Source organism: Danio rerio, chromosome 21 (assembly GCF_049306965.1).
Source record: "Danio rerio strain Tuebingen ecotype United States chromosome 21, GRCz12tu, whole genome shotgun sequence".
NCBI classification, from domain to species: domain Eukaryota; kingdom Metazoa; phylum Chordata; class Actinopteri; order Cypriniformes; family Danionidae; genus Danio; species Danio rerio.
In genome coordinates, this window is record NC_133196.1 from 6,657,296 (window position 1) to 6,678,997 (window position 21,702).

At 36.5% G+C, this 21,702-nt stretch overlaps 1 protein-coding gene and 1 long non-coding RNA gene across 4 annotated transcripts in view; both read right to left on the reverse strand.

Moving 5' to 3' along the window:
• LOC137488778 (uncharacterized) overlaps positions 1–21,702 on the reverse strand; it is a 385,094-nt gene that overhangs the window by 36,659 nt on the left and 326,733 nt on the right. The gene's annotated exons all lie outside the window — the stretch shown is intronic.
• Positions 2,875–14,920, reverse strand: LOC100535423 (urokinase plasminogen activator surface receptor). Its single transcript, XM_021467046.3, has 6 exons — positions 12,090–14,920; positions 10,276–11,642; positions 10,070–10,189; positions 9,203–9,325; positions 3,331–3,441; positions 2,875–3,227 (listed from the first exon to the last, which is right to left on the reverse strand). The coding sequence occupies exons 2-6, from the start codon at positions 10,322–10,324 to the stop codon at positions 3,040–3,042; spliced, it is 591 nt and encodes a 196-aa protein (XP_021322721.1). The 5' UTR covers positions 10,325–11,642; positions 12,090–14,920; the 3' UTR covers positions 2,875–3,039.

A 21,702-nucleotide genomic window follows, 5' to 3' on the forward strand; every position in this document is an offset into this window, starting at 1 on the left:
CCTAGTAAATGGGGTGTAGCAAAACCCTTATTCCAGAATACAGTAAAGAGCACAAATGTGTGTGGGGGTAGTCTCAGGGGCGAGACGTGTCCATTGTCTGCAGAAGCGTAGACATAAGTTTGGCCATCATACATTTTACAGCGCTAGGCTTAGAAGAATTCCTCTATTGTTTTTTTTTTTTAGAGGATTTGAGGATTAAGAAAAGGAGAAAATGAGGTAGGTACAAAACTTGTGGATTGGTGGAAACTTTTTTTTTTTTTTTGGACCAGAACAGCCCAGTGTCCCATCATCTTTGGCCTGTACTGGACTAAAAAAGCGACTGGTTAGTGATCAGTTAAGGAATGTGTGTGTGTAGATGAGAAAATATAAGTTTAACAAAAATACTGCAAAATAATATATCAAGATAATTTAAGTAAAGGAATTTGCAAGACAGATAAAGACAAATTTACCAAAAAAAAAAAAAAAGGCTGTATAGATACCTGTTATAGGAGTAAATGAAAACAGCAGAGGTTGACACAAAGTTATTTTCAATGATAACTTTTGACTATTCAACAAACTGGCAATGTTTTTAACCAGTAACAGCCCTGTTTAATTCTATGTTATGTTGAAGAGTTGATCAGAAACTAGTAAACTGCATCTTTTTTCTGATCAACAGCTAGACCAGCAATAAACTAGTACTAAACCTCAACAAACAGGAAGTTCTGAAAATAGGTCAGTGTTTAGGGGGTTTAACAGTCTAGAGGGGGACCAGTTAGACCTCAGTTTAAGGTACAATGTATACTAGGAGAAAATCATGAAAAATCAGTCCTTTATTGGTTTCCATTCTTCACTTCAGTGTCCTGTATTGCTGAGATGACATGAAATTGTGGTTTTCCAGTGGAATACAGGAATAGAATTTGTATCGTACAAAAAGCACACGCCTATCAGTCGTAACTTTTACGAAACTTACTCATAAGAATTATTATGGTAATTTCACAATGTAAGGGTGTTAGCCAGGGATGGGCAAACTTAATCCTCGAGGGCCGGAGTCCCTGCAGAGTTTTGTTCCAACACTAGTCAAACACACCTGAACATGCCAATCAGTGTCTTCAAGATCCCTAGAAACCTATAAGCAGGTGTGTTTGATTAGAGTTGGAGCTAAACTGTGTAGGACACCGGCCCTCCAGGACCGAGTTTGCCCATCACTGGTGTAAGCAAAAGACTGACAACAGAATAGAAAACTAAAATGATTTAATGTACAAAAGTAAGACCAGAATAATGCCCAAATATATACAAAAAGTTAAACATTTACACTAATAAAAATAATATAATAAAGTGGCAAATTTAAACAAAGTATCAAACTAAAATTTGTTAAACTTCGAGTAAGGGGACGATAGTGAAGCCAAACAAAAGAAAGAAATATAACAAAACATTTCTAATTCATAAATAGCCCCTTACCTCGCTAAAAACTGATAAAAAGAAAAAAAGTCCTTCAGCGCAGTGCGCCGCATTCTTTCCTATACTGAATAAAATAAACAATGACGTTCACCTCTTACCTGATGTCTTTAACAATACAGTTTCTACGTGTTTGCAAAGTGGAAGTTGTATGACATCTTCCCTATCCACCTTTGAGAAAAGAGTGAACTTGAGGAGATAAAGCTCAATATTGTCGGAAAAGAGCTGAGCCAAAAAATAACATACAAATCAATCTAAATAAAGATGAACAAAACTCACAAAATTTCTCAAAGTGGGAAAAAGTAATGCAAAATAATTTTACCCAAACGAAAGTTAAGCAAAAACACCTAAAATCATAATCATGTCATCAAAATACACCAAAAACGAGATCAAAGGAAAAAGCGCTATCTCTCCCGCTCTTTATATCTCCACGCCATCTCCGCCTCGCTCCAAATCTGCAGTGAATGCGCTTGCACCGCGTGTTGTAGGAATGATTCTCTTTGCAAGGCGATGCAGTCACGGAAATAATCAATCTTGTTTCTACCAGAACGATGGCAGACTTGACTGAAGGCGTGTCTGAAGTTGGGGCTGAAGCGATCTTCATAGAAGCGTCAGCCAATGAAATTCAGTCAGCAATAGGCCACTGTCTAGCAGGTGTATTTGCATACAGCGATCCGATTGGTTGAAGCTTCCATCAGCGCTTGAAAATTTGAGCAAGTCCTAACTTCTGCAGCAAGCAACGCCTCTGAAGCAGTGCCGACGGATCCACAATGCAGTTCGGCAAAGCCTGACGCCACCCATTCAAAGCGAATGGGAAGCGTTGACACTGACGCCCGCAACCTTTACAGCTACAACCGTAACATTAGTTTCAGACAAAACTGCAATGTATTTTACTGGTGAATATGTCATTTAAAAACACTTTAGAAACACAATATATGTATATATTTTTGTTTATGTATATTTGTCCTTAGAGAGGACAAGCCTGCTTATCTTTCACTCTACACTGCAGTTTTTTTATTTAATTTTAGTTTACTTAGTTAGGATGGCTGCACTAAAGAAAATCATAAAACTATATATTCTATAGTTCTGGGATTTACAGATGGAAAAAAAAACATTATTTAATGATTTGAAATTCTTTTAGCTTCTCACACTTGATCAAATCAAGATCCACCCTGCAAGCCCCATTCCTGACTGATTGTCATATAGAAGGAAAGTGGTGGCTTAAAGAGCCCCTTATTATGGGTTTTTGAAAATGACCTTCCAGACTGGTCATTCTTCAGGTTAATAAATAACCCCTACATACTACTAAAAATGACCTTTATAACTGCAGCTTTTTTGTTTAAAATAGAGAATACTGTATTAAAACAAAAATCAAGAGCTTGTGAATCTTAATCAGTGCTTGTCCTGGATCACATGATATTTTAAAGTAAGCACACATAATTGTTTATTAAAATGTTTATTATATGCCCACAGGACAAACCTAATACTTTATTTTATAAAACATTACATCAGAATGTCACAGCAAAAATATCACATACAGTACAGCTCCAGAGACAATGCAAGTCATACTGTTGTGTATAAAACAGGCTGTAGAAGATTGTTTATTCAGAGCATCAGGAGGAAGGCGATCAGAGGAAGACAGAGAATCACAAAGCTCTGAGTGTTACTTTTAGCTCCGTTACACAGATTCCCTGAACAACAGGAGAAGCTCTTAAATGGACCCGTTCCTTTGGCATCACAGAAAGATTTCGATGCACATCCTTTTAAAATCTCTGGCTGGCTTGAGAAATTTGCTGGGGGGAAAAAGCTGAATTAAACTGGATTCTTGTGATCTGTATCAAATCTTAAACATGAGAGAAATACACATAATTTTTTTTTTTGTTTCCAGATTCTCACCTGTTGCTGTAACGCAGTGATCTTCTGTCCCTGAGCAGCTCAGAGAATATAAGCAACTGTTCTCCTTGCAGTAGTAACACATCTTTCCATTAGGAGTGCCAGTGCTGTGATCTAAAGCAGGAAAACAAAAGGTATTCCTTTATTTACTTTAGCTGCTGCATTTAGTCAATGGCCCATATGCACAGCTAGTGCTTTTCAGCCAACTATAAACTTCCAGTGAAAGGTTAATATGACTATTTTCTATTTCATACTTTATTTTTACAGCATTGATCAAGTAATGTAATTAAAATCTCCAAAGACTTAAGCTTTCATTTAGTTGTTCAAGCGTAAAATGAGATGAAAGACTGTGTAAACACAAGCACCGTCAATAGCAGCAGGTTAGCGCAAAAACTCCATTGAAAATACTGAGGTATTGCTCCATATTTTAAAAGATATAGTGGGGGAAATTTAATTTAATGCAGTGCTTCTTGTCCAGTCTGAGACACACTTTATATTGTATATCTATCAGACAATGAAAATCACTGATTTTGAAAGAAATCAGATCTTAAAAGTGATGATTTTGTAATGGAAAGACAGTTCACCAGAAGCATGGGCTGGCTGACAGAAAATCAAAAGTCTGTGTGCAAATACACCAGGGGTTCTCAATGTCTACATTAAAAGGTCAAAATCTGAATTTTTATGAAGGTCAAAGGTTCGGAAAAGTTTATATAACATAACTTGTTTTTAATAAACATTCGTATCATGCATCATAAGTCAACACTATTATTTTTCTTTAAAAAAAAAGTAGCATTTACATTAAAAACACATTAGATATGATGCAAATGTGGCAAAATCACTAATAGCAGTGCATTTTTTGTACAAGCTGAGATTACATGTCTGAGAGATGTAATGTCAGACACAATGCACTCAAGGGAGCTAGTGACGTCACTGTGAGGGGTTGGACTAGGTGTGGGCATTCAAAAGCATTGTAGCTCAGATTGCAACTGCACCAGGTTTGCATCCAGAAGGTGAAAAATTCAAAGGTGTGTAATGAAAATGTGTATTTTGTGGATACTGCCGTTCAAAATGTTTTGTTTCATAGTGGCGTTTTACATTTCCACTCTCTTTACAACTCCAGTTGTCTCATTACAAATCAGTCAAAATGGTTTTGTGCTGGCTTGTGGCAAAATAATCGCATACTTATCTGACAATCCAATTTTAAACTGTCGATTCTCCTCATTAAGTTTCTTTTTTATGAGATCGACATCTTCATTCATTCAAGTGACCGATTTGCTGCAGTGGGTTAATGCACGCTCACGTGAAGCCTCATATGATCACTGGATATCATGGCAACAGTCACGGAGAAAAACTAAATATTTTGCCTTCAATTTGATTTCAGCCCGTATTCTTTTTTTAAATATTTATTTATTAATTTTTTTCACAAAAATACAAACAACTAAACTGTTCATTTACATGGTTTATGCATTTATCAATGAAGGAAACTCACAACAATTTGAATCCTTTACGTATGATCCAAATTAAATACCCTCAGGGTCCGGATCCAGACTGATATACCCCATTCACAATGAAATAGGTTTTACTATTTCTGCTTAAAACTTTGGTAAAAATCTCCAGATTTCTGTGGAATTATTTTTGGAGTATCATAACTAAAACCTTAATATATGAAATAAGAAATTATATCTTTTTAACTTTTATTTAACGTTTAAAATGCAAATCCAATTAGATTCACTTTATTTGGTATACAAGGCAAGTCTCGTATATAATATTTCTAATAAAAAACAGAAAATATTACTGTACAAACTGCATTGTACATTCATCAGATTTTCATATTAGTCAATAATATTACTGTAAATAATTTAAAAACTGAATAAATACAGATTTTCTCACATTTACTCAAGTAAATAAACAGAATTAATGATGAGCTAAAAATCTGCAGAATTCTGCACGCACAGATTCTGTGTGGGCCTAGTCATGGATCAGTTTTGCTTTTGACTGTGCATTTTATAGACTAATGCTTTAATAAAAGCCACATTCTCTATTCAGATGTTACTAAACACACACCTGCTCCTGCTTGTTCTGACACCATCATTGATGAGCTCGCACTTTGATAACTGAGTGTTATAATACCAATATTAAGATTAATATTAATAGGGGTCTGTGGGGTATGAAAAAGTCTTGCAATGTCATACATTTTAAACATTATAGCATAGTGTTGTGCATACGTTTAGTTTATTAAAGTTTTTTACAAGTTTTTTTATAGTTATATGGAACAAGTATAGTATGTATCAGAGGCGTTGCTAGACATAAAGCTCTATTGGGCACAGCACCCTCTCCAAAAAAAAAAAAAAGGTTCCCGTCTGGTTAATGAGCGTTAGGAGGGATATGAGATCAGGTGTTTCTCGAGTGCCCCCTTTTGCTATGTATGCGTTAAAGTGCTTGTGACTGTATTATGATTCACTTATGTACATGTTTTTAGACTGTGGGAGGAAACTGGTGGACCCGGCGAAAACCCACGCAAACACAGGGAGAACATGCAAACTCCACGCAGGGAGTGCCGACTGGCTCAATTATAACTTGAACCTGTGGCCCTCTTCATTCCTTATCTTCCAAAAACAAAGATAAGGAATAAAGATTAGGCAGGATATTTATAGTAGTTTTAGGCCCCGTTTACACTAATACGTTTCAGTTTAAAAAACGCATAAGTTTTGCTACAGTTACCCCATCCCTCCACAATACGCCAAAGTTTTCAAGCGCCGAAAACGGAGTGTTTTGGAAACACTGGATTAGCCGTTTTCATTCTAAAACACTGCTGCTCCGTCTCAGTGTGGATGAGGAAAACGGAGACATCTGAAAACGGAGGCGGGCTGCTGAGATTCGATACCTGATTGGGGCTTTTGTGTCATTGCGTATCCTTCCCTTGTTCGTCAAGCCTCTATCACATGACTATAATACATGGCTTTAACTCTACCGGAGGACAGCAGGGGCCTGTTTCAGTAAGGAGGTTCAACCAACTCTAAGTTTAAACTTGAACTCTGAGTTGATTTACCGAGAGATTAAAAACTCAGAGTTTTTGGTTTCAGAACAGCTGATCTGAGTTGGGTCAATCAACTTTGAGTAAACCAATTCAGAGTTAAGCGCGCACGCCGCGACTATAAAAAGGCATTAGCAATGGAGCACAGACATTACGAGTGACTATGGCAATATCTTATAAAAGAGATAACCATTTCTTTCTTCAGCTGAACTTGATCTGCTCATGCAAAGTAATAGCAAATATGAGCGTATATATTTGAAAAAAAAAAGCAACCATCAGGGAAACAGAGACAGTTAGCCTGGGAAAAAAAGCTGCTCAAGTTAATGCGTAATTTTACATTTTAAGTATTTAAATATTTAAGTATAATAAAATAAGTAATGAAATGTGTGACGTTTATACTTTTTTTCTAAACTTTTATACACGTTTATCAGTTTTAATTGATTTAACAGTAGACTTGTGTCTGCCTTTTTATTGATCAAGTGATAGAGGGTGATATAACATTTAGAAGGTAGACAGAATAATAATCCCATTAATCTAGTAACAGTGCATGTTGAAGGTCAGTGAATTCAAGCTAATTATTTATTTAAAAGGACAAGCCATTCTCGTACTGTTCTGTGTGTGACTAAAAGGTAGGCAATATCTATGTTTCCATCCAAATATATTACATAAATTTATGTGCAAAACTGGAATAACGCATAAAAGATGCGAATAAAGCAGCATTTCCATCCAACGAGTCAAAGAGAACAAAATCGTCCCTTCCTGATTAAACTGGCACCAAATATCAACAGTAAAAACAGAATTTACTGTGGTAGAAGAAGCTGCGTCAATTATTTCTTTATCTAATTAATGTACTTGCGCCTCGATGTCAGAAGCCAAAGCTGACACACAATGAACACGTGGGGGCGTTTGAAGCCATGAGACGCAGAGACTCTTGACACGCTCCAGATGCTCGGAGGTAATTAATAATATACACTAATACTGAAACAGTTCAGGCATTTTAGAATGACTAAAACAACATTTAAGATGTGTTGCCGTGTGCTCAGCCTACTGGCTTGTCCATTTACACACATTTTCATCATCATATGATCATGACCTTTTTTAATGTACATACTGTAATTTGTTCAGTAAAAGTGTTTCCATTGTAGTTTATGCGCATCTTTTCTATCGAATAAACGATTAACCTACTCAGTTATGCGCGTGTTTTTATGCATATTTTAAAAAGTTATGTGCATCATGATGTTTCCATCAATCGTTTTTATGCACGTATCCAAAATGAGCATTAAAATAGGTGGGTGGAAATGTAAGGCGTAGGCGAGAAATACCGCTTCGTCTTTAAAACAGGGGAGGAGACCGACAGAAACTCAGAGTTTAGAGAATAAAACCTGCTCCTGACCAGGTTAGGTTCACAGAGTAAGTTACCACAGTAACTGACTCTGAGTTAAAGTTACCTCTCTTTTAGAAACAGGCTTGACTTACCCTGCTTTCTCCAGTTTAACAAACCTGCCATTTTGAAACGCAAAAACCCAGAGTTTCGCTCATTTCAGGGTTAAAATACTCTCTGAAACAGGCCCCAGACCAGCCTTCACTGTAAACAACAACACGGACACAGAAATGGGAGCGTTGTTTGCACTATTGTCTGTTTTAGGCGCCATTCTGCAGTTATTCATTTGTTACGTTTAGTAACAACTCGTCATCGTCGTCTGTCCACAAAAATACCTCGCTTGCTTTCTTTGCCATCGGGTTTAATGTTCAACCGGCGTTTGTTGACTAACAATAACCAAAAGCAGAGCGAGACACATGCTTCCTGTTTATACTAGAACGTGCATGCCCAGAGTGCGCGAATGATCTCGTGATATACGTTTTTGGTGCCTCAGTGTGGACAGTGATATGTTTTGAAACGCTAGTGGACGCGGATCGTTTTTGATCTAAAACGCCGTTTTTAAAATTTAAATGCACTAGTGTAAATGGGGCCTAAGAATGATCTGATAGGCTAGCTAATGATTAGTAATGAGGATCAGCTGTAGTTGATCATATCACGCGCTCCTCTTGAAATTAGTTTGTGAAACTTCACTTAAACTTTGTTTTGTTGACTTGAAAAAACACTGCGTGTCAATGGAGCGGCTATTTTTTCGGCGTGCATGTTTACAACCGGACTGGGAGCAGAGCAGTGTCAAGCAGGAGCAGTGTGCGTGAGGCATGTTTTTTTGTATGTTTTTTTTTTCTGCGCACATGCTCAGTTTGCTTTTTGATAAAACTACATTGCTTTCATCGACGTTAGTTCGGTTGCACATCGAGAATAACGTCTTTATTTTGGGATTTCCACTCTTAATAAATACACTTGCATTTAAAGTAAATCGTATCTCAAACCATTTACTTGGCCACTGGCGGTTTTTACTGGGGCACGTGCCCCAGGAAATGGGGTCTAGCGACGCCCCTGGTATGTATACAACTAGCGTCTGCTTGTTTTTACATGTTTTTTTTTTAAATATGTGGCTAAAAAAAACTAACTACAATTAGTTTTTTGATCGGTCAAAAAATTCTCAGTATTTACCCCCCCCACACCCCCCCCCCCATGTACTGTAAGTCTGAAATGACACTTTTCATGGTCTTGAAAAAAAGTCATAAATTTGACTTGGTGAAACCTGCAAAAACCCTGTAATAATGGACAAAATTATTTAAATGCACATTTTAGAATTCATAGATACATTAGATTAATATACCATACTATACTGAAGCTTGTAATGTAAAATCAGAAATGCTGCCGACAGGCACAATTAATTTTACAGTGTAAATAGTGTTGAATTACTGAAAAAATAGGATATACTCAGCATAGTATAATACCTGGAGGATCTTCTTTGTTGCACTTGTCACTGTTACAGCATGTCGAAGACATCTGTGTATCACCAAAGTTTATGGTCCCACTTGCACAATCAGCAGAACAATCTTTACCCTTCATTTTAAGACCTAAAAAACATGAATGATCCATTTATGATCAACAGAACTGCAGGAATTGTTTTAAAACATTTAGCATTTTTAAAATACTACTTGTATTGTTAGCATTAATTGTCTGGTAGAAATGAAATAAATGCTGGGAAACTGTTTCTAATGATTTGTAACTGCAATATTATATATTCCTCCTAAAACACAGACGAGAAGTTTCATTTCTACAGCAGCAGCAGAAAATAATACCACAATCTGCATCAGTCAAATTAATTAATAATGCGGATCCAGCCGCTAGAAATCATAAGCATCTGATCCTCTCGAAATTTGTTTATACATAAGCTTCACTTTGTTAGGTAAAAGTGTTTCCATCGTAGTTTATGTGCATCTTTTCAATCGAATAAACGATTATCCTACTCAGTTATGCGCGTGTTTTTTATGCATATTTTAAAAAGTTATGTGCATCTTGATGTTTCTATCAATCGTTTGTATGCACATATCCAAAATGAGCATTAAAATAGGTGGGTGGAAATGTAAGGCTAAGGCGAGAAATAATACAAGTAATACTTGTATTGTTAGCATTAATTGTCTGGTGGAAATGAAATAAATGCTGGGAAACTGTTTCTGATGATTTATAACTGCACTATTATATATTCCTCCTAAAATACACACAAGAAGTTTCATTTCCACTGCAGCAGCAGAAAACAATACCACAATCTGCATCAGTCAAATTCAGCAGTAAAGTTCAGTTTATAATATTGGACTTACCAAGGTTGCTGACCAATGTGACACTCTCACACATAGACATTCCACTGGGACAGGTTTTTTCTGATGGAAATATACATACACCCATCACTTTGCCACACTGGTAACAGTTGAGAGAGTGTCCTGTAGTGATGAAGCAGAGAGAGAGAGACATCAGTGATCTGTGTTTGTGTTCAGTAGTCAGTAACATTACAAACACTGAGACTTACCTGAAGTAAAGGCGACAAAAAGAAGAAAAACTGACACTTGCAGATCCATCTTGCATGAAGCACTGAATGAAATAACGTGTGTGTCTCACTTCAGGTTATATAAGCTAGCTTGTAAGAAGGGGAGGGTCTTCAAAAATTTTAAAAGAAGGGTGGGTTATGAGAAAATAAAGTTTAACAGACCCTTGATGTATTTCTGGAGTCAGAAATGTAAGTCATTTATTTGGCAGCAGAGATGTATTGTAACAAAGTAGAACTACTTCACTACTGTATTTAAGTACTAAAAGGCTGTATCTGTACTCTACTGGAGTATTGTTGTTGTCCACTTTACTTCAGTACATATTTTCGATGAGTTTACTACTTTTACTCCAATAGATATTTTTATGTGCTGCATCGTTACTCGTTACTAGGAGTGTCAAAATAATTGAAATCGGTTTAGTAATAATCAAATTGCGTACTGACATCATTTATCTCCTATGTGCGATGTGGCAGCAGAATTCTACAGCGAAGGAGAGGAGGGCAAGTAAATGACGCTCTTACTACAGAGAGGGAAAACAGCACACGAGCCGCTATTTCACTTCTACATAAAGGCTGTCATGAAAGCGTGTCGGCTGCACAGTTGAGCTTACCCGGACTATGAATAGCATGCATCGATTTTAGTGTATGACTCCAGAGAAGCAGACCACAAGCAAGCTGAGACATGCGGCAAGAGAGGATACCCCCCCATATGGTTGATATACACTACTGCCACCGTGCTGTCTGTCCTAACCAACACGTGTTGCCGCTCATGTACCGGTGAAAAACAGTGGAGAGTGAGAAACACTGCCAACAGCTCTAGGCGATTGAAATGCCAATGCAACTTGGTTCCTCTCCACAGACTCAAAGCTGCATGCCCGCAACACATGGACCCCCAGCCCGTGCTGGAAGCATCTGTTGAAATGACAATATATCTGGACACCGGTCCTAGAGGCACTCCGGCCTGTAAGAACGAGGGGTCGTTTCAAAGGCTGATTGCACAGTGACACAGTGCAGTGACAGTCACCCGCGTGTGTGCCCGCGTGCCATGCACGTCTGGGAACTCGATCGTAAGGCAGTGCTGAAGTGGTCTCATATGGAGTGGCGTGGTAGTCTCTGTAAGGATTTCAGGGGGAACCACTTTTTTCCTGTCGAACTCTCTCAGACGTTTCAGCATTAGCTGGGCACACTCTCTACAGACGCGTGCTGTCATGGTGACTCATGTATACTCTTTCAGATGACTGGATCTGACGAAATACTCCATAGTAAAAAATTTCAAATAGCACTGCTATTCCCCCGAGGACAAATTGAATTTTTTGATGGTGCAATGACTTTGTGAAACTTGTGGAAACCTGCTGAAAGAGGGGGATCGTTTAGAAAATGTAAACAGTATGAAAGGTTTGAGTTTAGAATGTTCCCAAAGAACTGCCATGTACTGCTATGCTGAATAAACCGCCTTATCATTTCTTCTTACAACACCAACTCAAACAGTATATAACCTCAGGCTCAAACTATTAAAAATATCAATAAAAGTCCTTTTTTACACATCAGAAGTTATTAGAGAGAGAGATCAAGGTACCATAATGCAATTCAAAAGCATAAATAAACATACAGAAATAATTTACTGATATTTTTTGCTGTGCGTATTTTTAATATTTTGTAACTGAAATAATAAATTCATCCTGGAGCACACACAGTAGTTCTATGAGAACTTACATTTCCACTGCAGCAGCAGTAAATAACACCAGCACCTCCATCAATCAAATACAACAGTAAAAATTCATCCACAATATTGCACTTACCAATTTGTGTTACCATTGTTGTACTCTGACAGTTGGAAGCTTCAATTAAACATGTTGATTCTGTCTGACCTGCACAAGACGCTCCTTTACACTGATAACAGCTGAGAGAGCATCCTTCAGTGATGAAACAGAGACATCAGTGATCTGTATTTATAATTAATAACATTAGAAACATTATTTGTCTTTGTACTGTACCTGAGGTGACAAATGCGAGCAGAAGAAAAAGTGAGATTTGCAGATCCATCTTTGATCAGGAAGAAAATAAAGTAATGCCTCTGTGCAGAGCTCATTTTATTCAACTATCAAAAAGGGGGGAGCATTGAAGAATTATTACCCCCCCCCCCCCTCCCCCACTCCCCCCTTAATTTTTGTTCTTTATTAAATGTTTCCCAAATGATGTTTAATAGAGGGAGAAATTTTTCACAGTATGTCTGAAAATATTTTTTCCTCTAGAGAAAGTCTTATTTGTTTTATTTTGGCTAGAATAAAAGCAGTGTTTAATTTGTATTAAAAACCATTTTAAGGTCAGTATTATTAGCACCTTTAGGCTATATATTTTTTTGATAATCTACAGAACAAACCATCATTATACACTGTGTTGTGCAAGTTACCTTCAAACTGTAATACAATACAGATTACTTGTTACTGCTATTGAAAAGTAATCCCTTACCTTGAAATATTCTCAGAATTGTAATATGTTACATGACACTTATATTACCTAGTTACTTTCACCAAAATAACTAAAGAATTAGAACTTAATGGCCAAATGTACTGCAGAGCATTTTACATCCAGTAGAAACCCATATGATGTACAGTAGCAGAATGACTGTGACCTCTCCAGGCTATTAACAATATTATGTAATCGGCAACGTGAAGGTTTAAGACAATACAAGATAGGATAAGAGCCAGAGTCACAAATGATCTAAGTCTGTTAAAAGTATGGTAGAGGTAAAGTGATTATCTGGCAATATCTGTGAATAGCTTGGCTATATTCTAGACACAACAGGCCTACTTGTAAACTCCAATGCCATGACAAGATGCAGATTTCTTTTCCTGTTGTTCTATTCACTTTAAATTCAGGTTCACAACACAAAACTGTCATGCACAAAGTGAGCATGATGAACAGCTTTCTCAATATAATGCTCGTGACTGATTTCCTCTGTTTGTGGACAGAACTGCTTGCGAGCTCTCACGTATACGCTGCTCTCGTGAAAATTTTCTCCTGCTCTCTCAAATATGCACTGCTCATGCACAAATTTTCTTGTGCACCCTCAGTACACTGCTCGCTCAGTGACATTATATGCAGACTCACAATGTGTGTCTTGTGTTCCTTCTTTCTTTCGTGCTTTTTTATATGATTTATATTGGTGCATTGGTATATTATTAACAATAACAAAAATACTAAAATAGACTTACATTTTACATTTTTATTGTCTAAGAAACATAAAAATAACATTTTGGCTGTATGTTATATGATGAGATATTTCCAGTTTCAAACACCTAAAGACACAGAGAAAAGACATTGAATGTAAATAATATGTTTTATTTTAAAAATATTTATTAATCATCCAAAAGGTGCACCACACTAATCAAATAAAAAACATTTAAACAAAAATATAACTAACGCAAGCAGAAATGTAACTAATAGAAAATAGGGAAAAACTTGATCAAGTATAACAGCCTACTGTACTACTCACTCTTCAAATAAATCTCACTATCAATCTCATTTTATTATGTCAACTAAAATAAAGTGAACTAGTCTCTGTTTTCCTCGACATTGTTGATGAGATTGTGGATGACATTTTCCCTGTCATGTACAGCGTTTTGAACAGTACTACAGTACAGTACTTCAGTTAATCTGTTGTGGTAATACTATAGTTGCTATAGTAACACAAGTGTAATATAAACAAATTACCCAGTGCTGTAGTTCTTTTTTTACTATATAGGGTTTATTATACTACAATTCAATACACTTTACTGTAGTAAAACTACACTCTGTATTTCATTTTATCAGTTCACTATTCTTAATACTACAGTATACTGAAGCATTCATTATTAGCAACTTGTAAATAATACTAGCCTAAAACATAGGCAGTATACCTAACACTCAAAAACATTGCATTTATTATAGAATTTACCATAATATTTTAGTGTTTTGTGTATTGTTAATAAATAGTGTGGCAATATATAAACCAAATCAACATTCTTGGGATAACCAATATTAAAACCAATATTATTAAACCAATTTAACAGGAGGATCTCTGGAGAGCAAAAGCACGAAAGGAAGAGGAAACATGAGGCACAAATTGTGAGTCTGCATCATCTGACGGAGCGAGAGCAGATCATTCGCATGTGAGCAGTGTTTTGAGTGCGTGCGACTGCAAGAAATTTTGCGGTCGAGCAGTTTTTTTCCACGAACAGAGGAAAGCGGCGAGTGAGCAAAAAGATTTGATCGCTCGTATTACATGAATGCACTCTTGACTTGTAAAACTGCGCTTATGACATTGGTCAGTGAAGTAACGCTATATGCACGTACGACCATCTCACGAACGTACTGTCTTCTGCCATTTTCATCTATTTGCCACTATTCCGCTGCGCATCAGAGCTTAATGTTACTGTGAACCGGGCTGAACCAATAGCCCCAGACCTCGAGCTCAGAGGCTGAAATCACTCCGCGTTTAAAGTAAAAAAGTTTAAATATCCAGAGGGAGATTAATGACAACACACGCGTATGTTCACTAACCACGAACAGGAAATAGAACTGGGGTATTTTTTATTTGGTAATGTCTTGAAGGCAAAAAGTTTGTTGTAACGCACGCGTTACTGAACATGCACAAAGTAAAATATTACTGAAAATGTATTAGTAATGCCTTACACTACTGCGCTACATGAAAAAGTAATACATTACTGTAATACCATGGTTTCCGCTACATTCATTCTTCCATGGCGGGGCGCCACACCAAATTTCATCCCGTCACGGCTACATTACAGCTTCTTATTTATTCAAAACATTCATTCATTGTTGTTGTTTTTGTTTTTAATGCGGGTTATAATCGCATAAAAACGCATTAAAAGGTACGAGAATTATAACAGAGCAAACCTTTCTGTTATTGTAGTAGGGCAGTGCGCCATTTGTTTAACACTTCAAGATGACGTGCTGACAGACTGACTGACTGACAGGTTCGTGATGCGTGAGGCTTTCAGTTAAGATGAACACAGATTCCAAAATTAAACTTTTTTTTATAGATGAAGGACTGTGATTCTGCATACAAAGACTTTAACATTATATTGCTGGAGTTTACTGCTGATTCACTTTACTCCAAGACGCATTAATATTGCTCTGTACGCCTATTGGAGATATTCATAAATATTCCTAGAAAATCTAATAAATGTTGGAGACATACTCACTACATAAAGGCACTAAATTGCTCTTCGGCAGTGTTTATTTGAGAGCGCACAAGAAAATCTGCGCTTGAGCAGATGGCGTTTTGTTTGAGGCTGTGCAAGAAGTTTTGTGCACGAGCAGAAGAAATCGGCGCGCAAGAAGTGATTGGCAGCTGCACGATTCTGGCTAAAATCAGAATCGCTTTAATAGGAATAAGATAAGAATTTTTGCTGAAAATAAAGATCACGATTTTCTCCCGATTCTGTAGATAGAAAATAAAGGTATGGTAAAAACAAACATATGGCACAACATCTATAATAATATTATGTGTAGGTCTACTGGTTTCTATAAATAATTATATTCTACTTATAATAATTATGATGTTAAATTATTATGTTTGAGATATAAGCATGCAATCTGTCATATTAGACAATTTAAATTCCGATATGATTATTTAAATGATTTGCTCACTTTCGGTTTCATTTTGACTGCTAAGTGCTTGTTCATACTTTGCGCTCGGCTCCCAAACTGAATATTATTTACAACTAAATTATGCTACCTGTTACTTACAGCATAAAACATCATTATATGAAGACAAAAATGATTTTTTGTTCTTTTTTAGGTGAATTATACCTTATTAATACAGTATGTGACTCATTCATTATTATTTGGAGGTGTCCATGTCACTGAGCAACGTTTTTGAAACAATGAAAAGACTTGTGCAGCCGCATTTTCTTGTCTCTTGAAGTTGAAAATATGATTGACAGAATCGTAGAAATGCTGGATTAAGATCGACTAGGGAGTCAAATCGAGCTCTAGCTCGTATTAACGTTACATAAATATGATCCCGGCGTGTAAGACTGCGCTCATCACATTTCTCCATGTCTTTGAAGTAACACCATAGGTAGTTGGTAGATTTGTGTAAAAGACCTGCCGCCACAGCTGGAAAAAAATCCAAGAGGAATTACTGTAATACATTACTTTTGTAATTCATTACTTACAACACTGGTTATACAATAACTTGCCTAATTACCCTAACCTGCCTAGTTAACCTAATTAACCTAGTTAAGTCTTTAAATGTCACTTTAAGCTGCATAGAAGTGTCCTGAAAAATATCTAGTCAAATATTATTTACTGTCATCATGGCAAAGATAAAATAAATCAGTTATTAGCAATAAGTTATTAAAACTATTATGTTTAGAAATGTGTTGGAAAAATCTGCTCTCTGTTAAACAGAAACTGAGGAAAAAATAAACGGGGCTCATAATTCAGGGAAACTAACAATTCTGACTTCAACTGTATACTATTTGTGTACAAATTGTACACTTTTTTATTATTTTCTTCTTCCATTGAAGCACATTTCTTCAGTATTTTATGGACGTTGTATGGATTTTTTTTTTTTTTACAATCTGTTTGCTAAAGAATCTTGGTTGTTACTATACGTCATTTACACAGGAATTCTTGCGTTATCTTTAACGTTCTGTCTAGACTTGTTGTTGCACTGCGGTAAACAATTCATGTTTTAAAGCTGGTGAAAATATGAGCCTGGTGAATCACATCCTGTTTATACAGACCCATAGGTTCCCCTTTTCCAAGAACATGGCTGTGTTCCCGAATTCTTTCTTAAGTGCAAGTGCAGGGTTCCCACACTATTTGTAAAAATTAGGGATGCGTCATATTTGACATTCATTTCAAGAATGAACATGTACAGTATGTCATTGTGTTTGGTAGTATTTAACGCTGCATGTATTTATTGTGAAATGTTTGCCAGAAGGCTAACTCCACAGATTTACTCCACGGCAATCACATCCACAATTTTCACATCAACCAAACATCAACATTATAGTTGAGCAGGCACTACAGTTCAGAACACATGTGGTTTGTGGTGTCACGGCAACATTTAACCTTGATACAGTAAAGCAGGGGTGGCCAACCCTGTTCCTGGAGAGCCACGAATTCCTGCGGATTTCAGTTGCTACCCATATCAAACACACCTGCCTGTAATTATCACGTGTTCAGGTCCTAATAAATTGGTTCAGGTGTGTTTGATATGGGTAGCAACTGAAATCTGCAGGAAGGTGGCTCTCCAGGAACAGGGTTGGCCACCCCTGCAGTAAAGATTTGTTATTTGCATGCGTTTTTAAGGTCTGCAACTGTAAATATTTCAAGTAACTCTAAAGTAAGCGGACACAATATATTATAAAGTTTATGTTAATAACAAAGAAGATTTGTTTTTAGTTGTTTTACAGGTATAGAATGAGAATCTGGATACACCTAGGCAGAGCTTAATAGGGGAGAGCGGGGCAAAGTAACACTTTGGTTTTGGCTAAATAATGAACAAAGTAATGGGGTTAGACAAACCATTTGTTTTTTACTAACAACAACACAAGCCTCTCCTACAAATGAGCACTGGGTGTATGATTGCCAGACTTATGGTTTCTGTGCAGTGTTGCCTTAAATGCCAGGAGTATAAATGTTACTGTTTACATTTTGCCAACAGGTTTTGAGAAATCGCAGACAAATGCCTGAAATCACAGGCAAATCGGTGCTCGTGCACGTGAGTGACAATCACACAGTATGAACTATCAAAGACGCGATCTGAGAGAATCGCCGATGAGTCTCCGATGCCTGCGAGATATTTGGCATGCTGAATATCTGGAGCTGTCTGCGATTCAAATCATGCTGTGTGAAATGAGTTTTGACTGAAAATAACATCGGCGATCGCCTACAGCCAATAAGAGGGCAGCATGCACTTGTGTGTGTGTGTGTGTGTGTGTGTGTGTGTGTATACCTGCTGCAGGCCAGCGGGAGGCTGGGGGAGAAGTTAAATCGCTCATTTTCGGTTTATTTGGACCCATGAAATGGAGGAAAAACTAGTGGAGGTTTGACAGGACTCAGAAGCACCCGTGTCTATTTGACGTTTCATACAGAAAGAAATTAGTTGATTATCAACTTAAGTTGAGGAGAAATGGCTAATTCCCTTTAAACCCAGCTGAGCAAATATGTAAATTTTCTACCCCATTAAAGGCTTGTTTCTCGTTATGTAGTTAATAACAAAATATATACTACGTGTTTTTGGCTGTGAGACGTAGTTTGGACAAAGTTGTCGGCGATTCTTCTAGTGTAAAGTCATGCAATGTGAAAGTCCCTGTCGTCGATCCATCTTGCAGTGTAAACAAAGCAGCTACGAAACGCAAGCCCAAGTAGTCATGCAGTGTGAAAACATCTGTGACACGACTACTTTGAAAATCATGCAGTCTGAACTCGGCATTAGGGATCATTGTCTTGCAGGACTCAGCTTTAGCTGTGGAATGGGCAGTGTGTTTACACACACCCCTGAAGCTCCAGACCAACACACTGTTCAAACTTCTGCTGATCAGTAGTTCAGGCGTTTGATTAGTAATGCTGGACTTAATTGTGTTAATGCTGTATGTTGTTATCTGAGGTTTCACAGTTTATCCAGCATTTTTATTTTCTAATATGGAAAATTTTGAGTTTAATAGAGCGTCCTAACTTTTTCAGATGACTGTATATCACTTTTGATTACATAAAAACAGCATTGCTCATTTGTAGTTTTTATATTTTGTTTGTTTGTTTGTTTGTTTGACTTTATTAATCCCCAAAGAGAAATTCACATCACAGCAGAGCTTTCCATACTAAAAAATAGATCAAATAAGTTACATATATATAAAAACAATAATAAAATTACATTAATACTGCACCCCTTAGTTCCAAAAACAACGAGTAAACACTTGTCCATATCTAATAACTATTACACTTCCGCACAATTCATCTAGTATGACTTTGGTTGTACAATCTGATCACTGTTGGTAAAAATGACTTCCTGTTTCTCTGCAACACCGGGGTTGAATTAATCTTGCACTAAAAGAACTTGCACACTGGACTTGGACTGTATCAAAAAGGAAACGATTATTGTGGTTCATCATACTGACAAATTTGTCCAGCATTCGATCATGTGCAATCTCTTCTATAGTGCACACCCCTCAACAGAACCTGCCCTTTTTTAAGCTTATTTGATTTGTTTTTACTTATAATTGTTTTTAAATTTTGCAACAAAAAAATATTTTATGTGTTTGACAAAGCTATACATTTACAAAACACATTTAACTCAAGATATTTGGATCGTCTTGTTAGAATCCTGATTTACTATTCATCTCCACCAGATGTCCCTCTATTGATTTCACTGCACATACTGTAGCAGCAGCTCACCACCCGTTTAAAGGTGCTGTAATGTTTCTGACTCTACTAAAGCAAGAAATACTTTTAAATTTATGATGTTTGAATGAATGTAAATCTTTCCAAATATAATAAACAGATTGATTATCTATATTTATTATATTATATTTATGATTATTTATTTATATATCAGATGATGAGTATTTAAACCAAAGTAACATATCATGAGGTTTTCAGTTTTACATTTATTTTGCTGAAATGTTTTTAGTTGTCTATTTTAAAGTCAAACCTATAGTCATTTAGTAAAGTGAAAGTAATTGCAATGATAACAGTAATGCGCCATCGTCCTAGCTGGGGTGAAAATGAAAGTGAAATCTGACTCCTGCTACTGATCCTTTTTATTGCAGTGTTTTTTTTTTTTTCTCTCACAGATCTACTGCATAGTTTTATGATTAAATCCTTCATTGTTCCACTTCAGTTTCACTTTTATTCTTTAAAGAGTCGTTTGGCCACAACGTGTCAGGACAGACAGGGTTTTCACACCTCCTGTTCTCAGCACTGAAAGTTAGCGCAACGACCCATGCAGAAAAATGCATGATAAAAAGGAAGTTTGGATATTTTTAAAGGTGAAACAAGAAGCATAATCATTCTTATTTGTAAAAATAAAATAATTGTTATAGCAGTCAGTTCTTTGAATGCAAAAATAAACAAGAGAAGGGTGTATGATGGCAAATCTGAAGCAAAGATATACATTTTCCGCCAGAAAATTAAAATGTGAAGTTATTATTAGTAAATGGATATTTAAATTTGGTGTTTAAACAAACATATCTTAGGTTTAAAAAGATTATTACAGATCTGACAATGTGACAATACTTTTGCTGTGTTTAATATACGTTTCTAATAAAGTAAAAATTGTCATATGAGAGCACAATGTTATGACATTTAGAGAAAATTGTTACATTATGAATATTTCATTGCTATAATGATGTAGTAATTATCACATTATGTGCAGTTTTTACATCACATGTAGTTATTACATTATGATTTGCTACTTCTGGTTTTTGGTAATGTCTTCACTCTTGCGGGCAGGATACACTGTGTCTTACACCACTGCCCACAGCTCTTGCTCACCCATGTTGAAAGGAAAGCCTTTTCAACATCATTATGATTTAGTTTATCACAGTGAAATTAAATTATACAAAACGCATTTCACAAATAATTGTAGTTATGTAAAGCAACATTGAATTAAAGGGATAGTTCACACAAAAATTTAAATTCTATCATTTAGACCCCCGTTCTTTCTTATGTTGAACTCCAAAGATGATATTTTGAAAATATTTATATAGAAGATATTTTTGACTCCTGTTGACTTCCATAGTCATTTTTCCCCTATTGAATTTAAGTGGGGTAAAGGCTGATTTATACTTCTGCGTTAAGCGCACGCTTATGCTATGGCGCAGCCTATGAGTTGATGCATAGCCCTATGCCGTGGCCACCAACGTTGCTGATGTCGCAAGGACACGTAGCGCAAGCTCTTTGAAGCCTGGTTTATACTTCTGCATCAAGTGACTGGCATGACCCACGGCACATGCAATGCGTGTAGCTGTGCATTTATACTTCTGCAGGCTGTTTCTGTTATTCTCCACTTTCCTTACTAATATGCAATTCCCTCTCTGACTCCTCCACTAACTACAAAAATTTTTTTATAAAAAAATTACTAATGTTTTGCTTCTTACGCTTTCTTTACAGACCTGAAACTTGCCTACAGCACTTATTCATTGTTGCTCTTATAGTTGTGTAAATTGCTTCCTTGTACTCACTTGTAAGTCACTTTGGATAAAAGCGTCTGCTAAATGACTAAATGTAAATGTAAATGCATTAACACTTCCGAAACGCTAGTTGGCAGTGAGGTGTTAATGTTCCTCTGTGTCGAGTTTCTTCGCTGGTGTTTTGTTTTTTTCTGAACGCTTCCTGAATGTACAAGTTGCTCAAACTCGCTCATTTTGAGGCAGGAACCGGCGGACGTGCAAC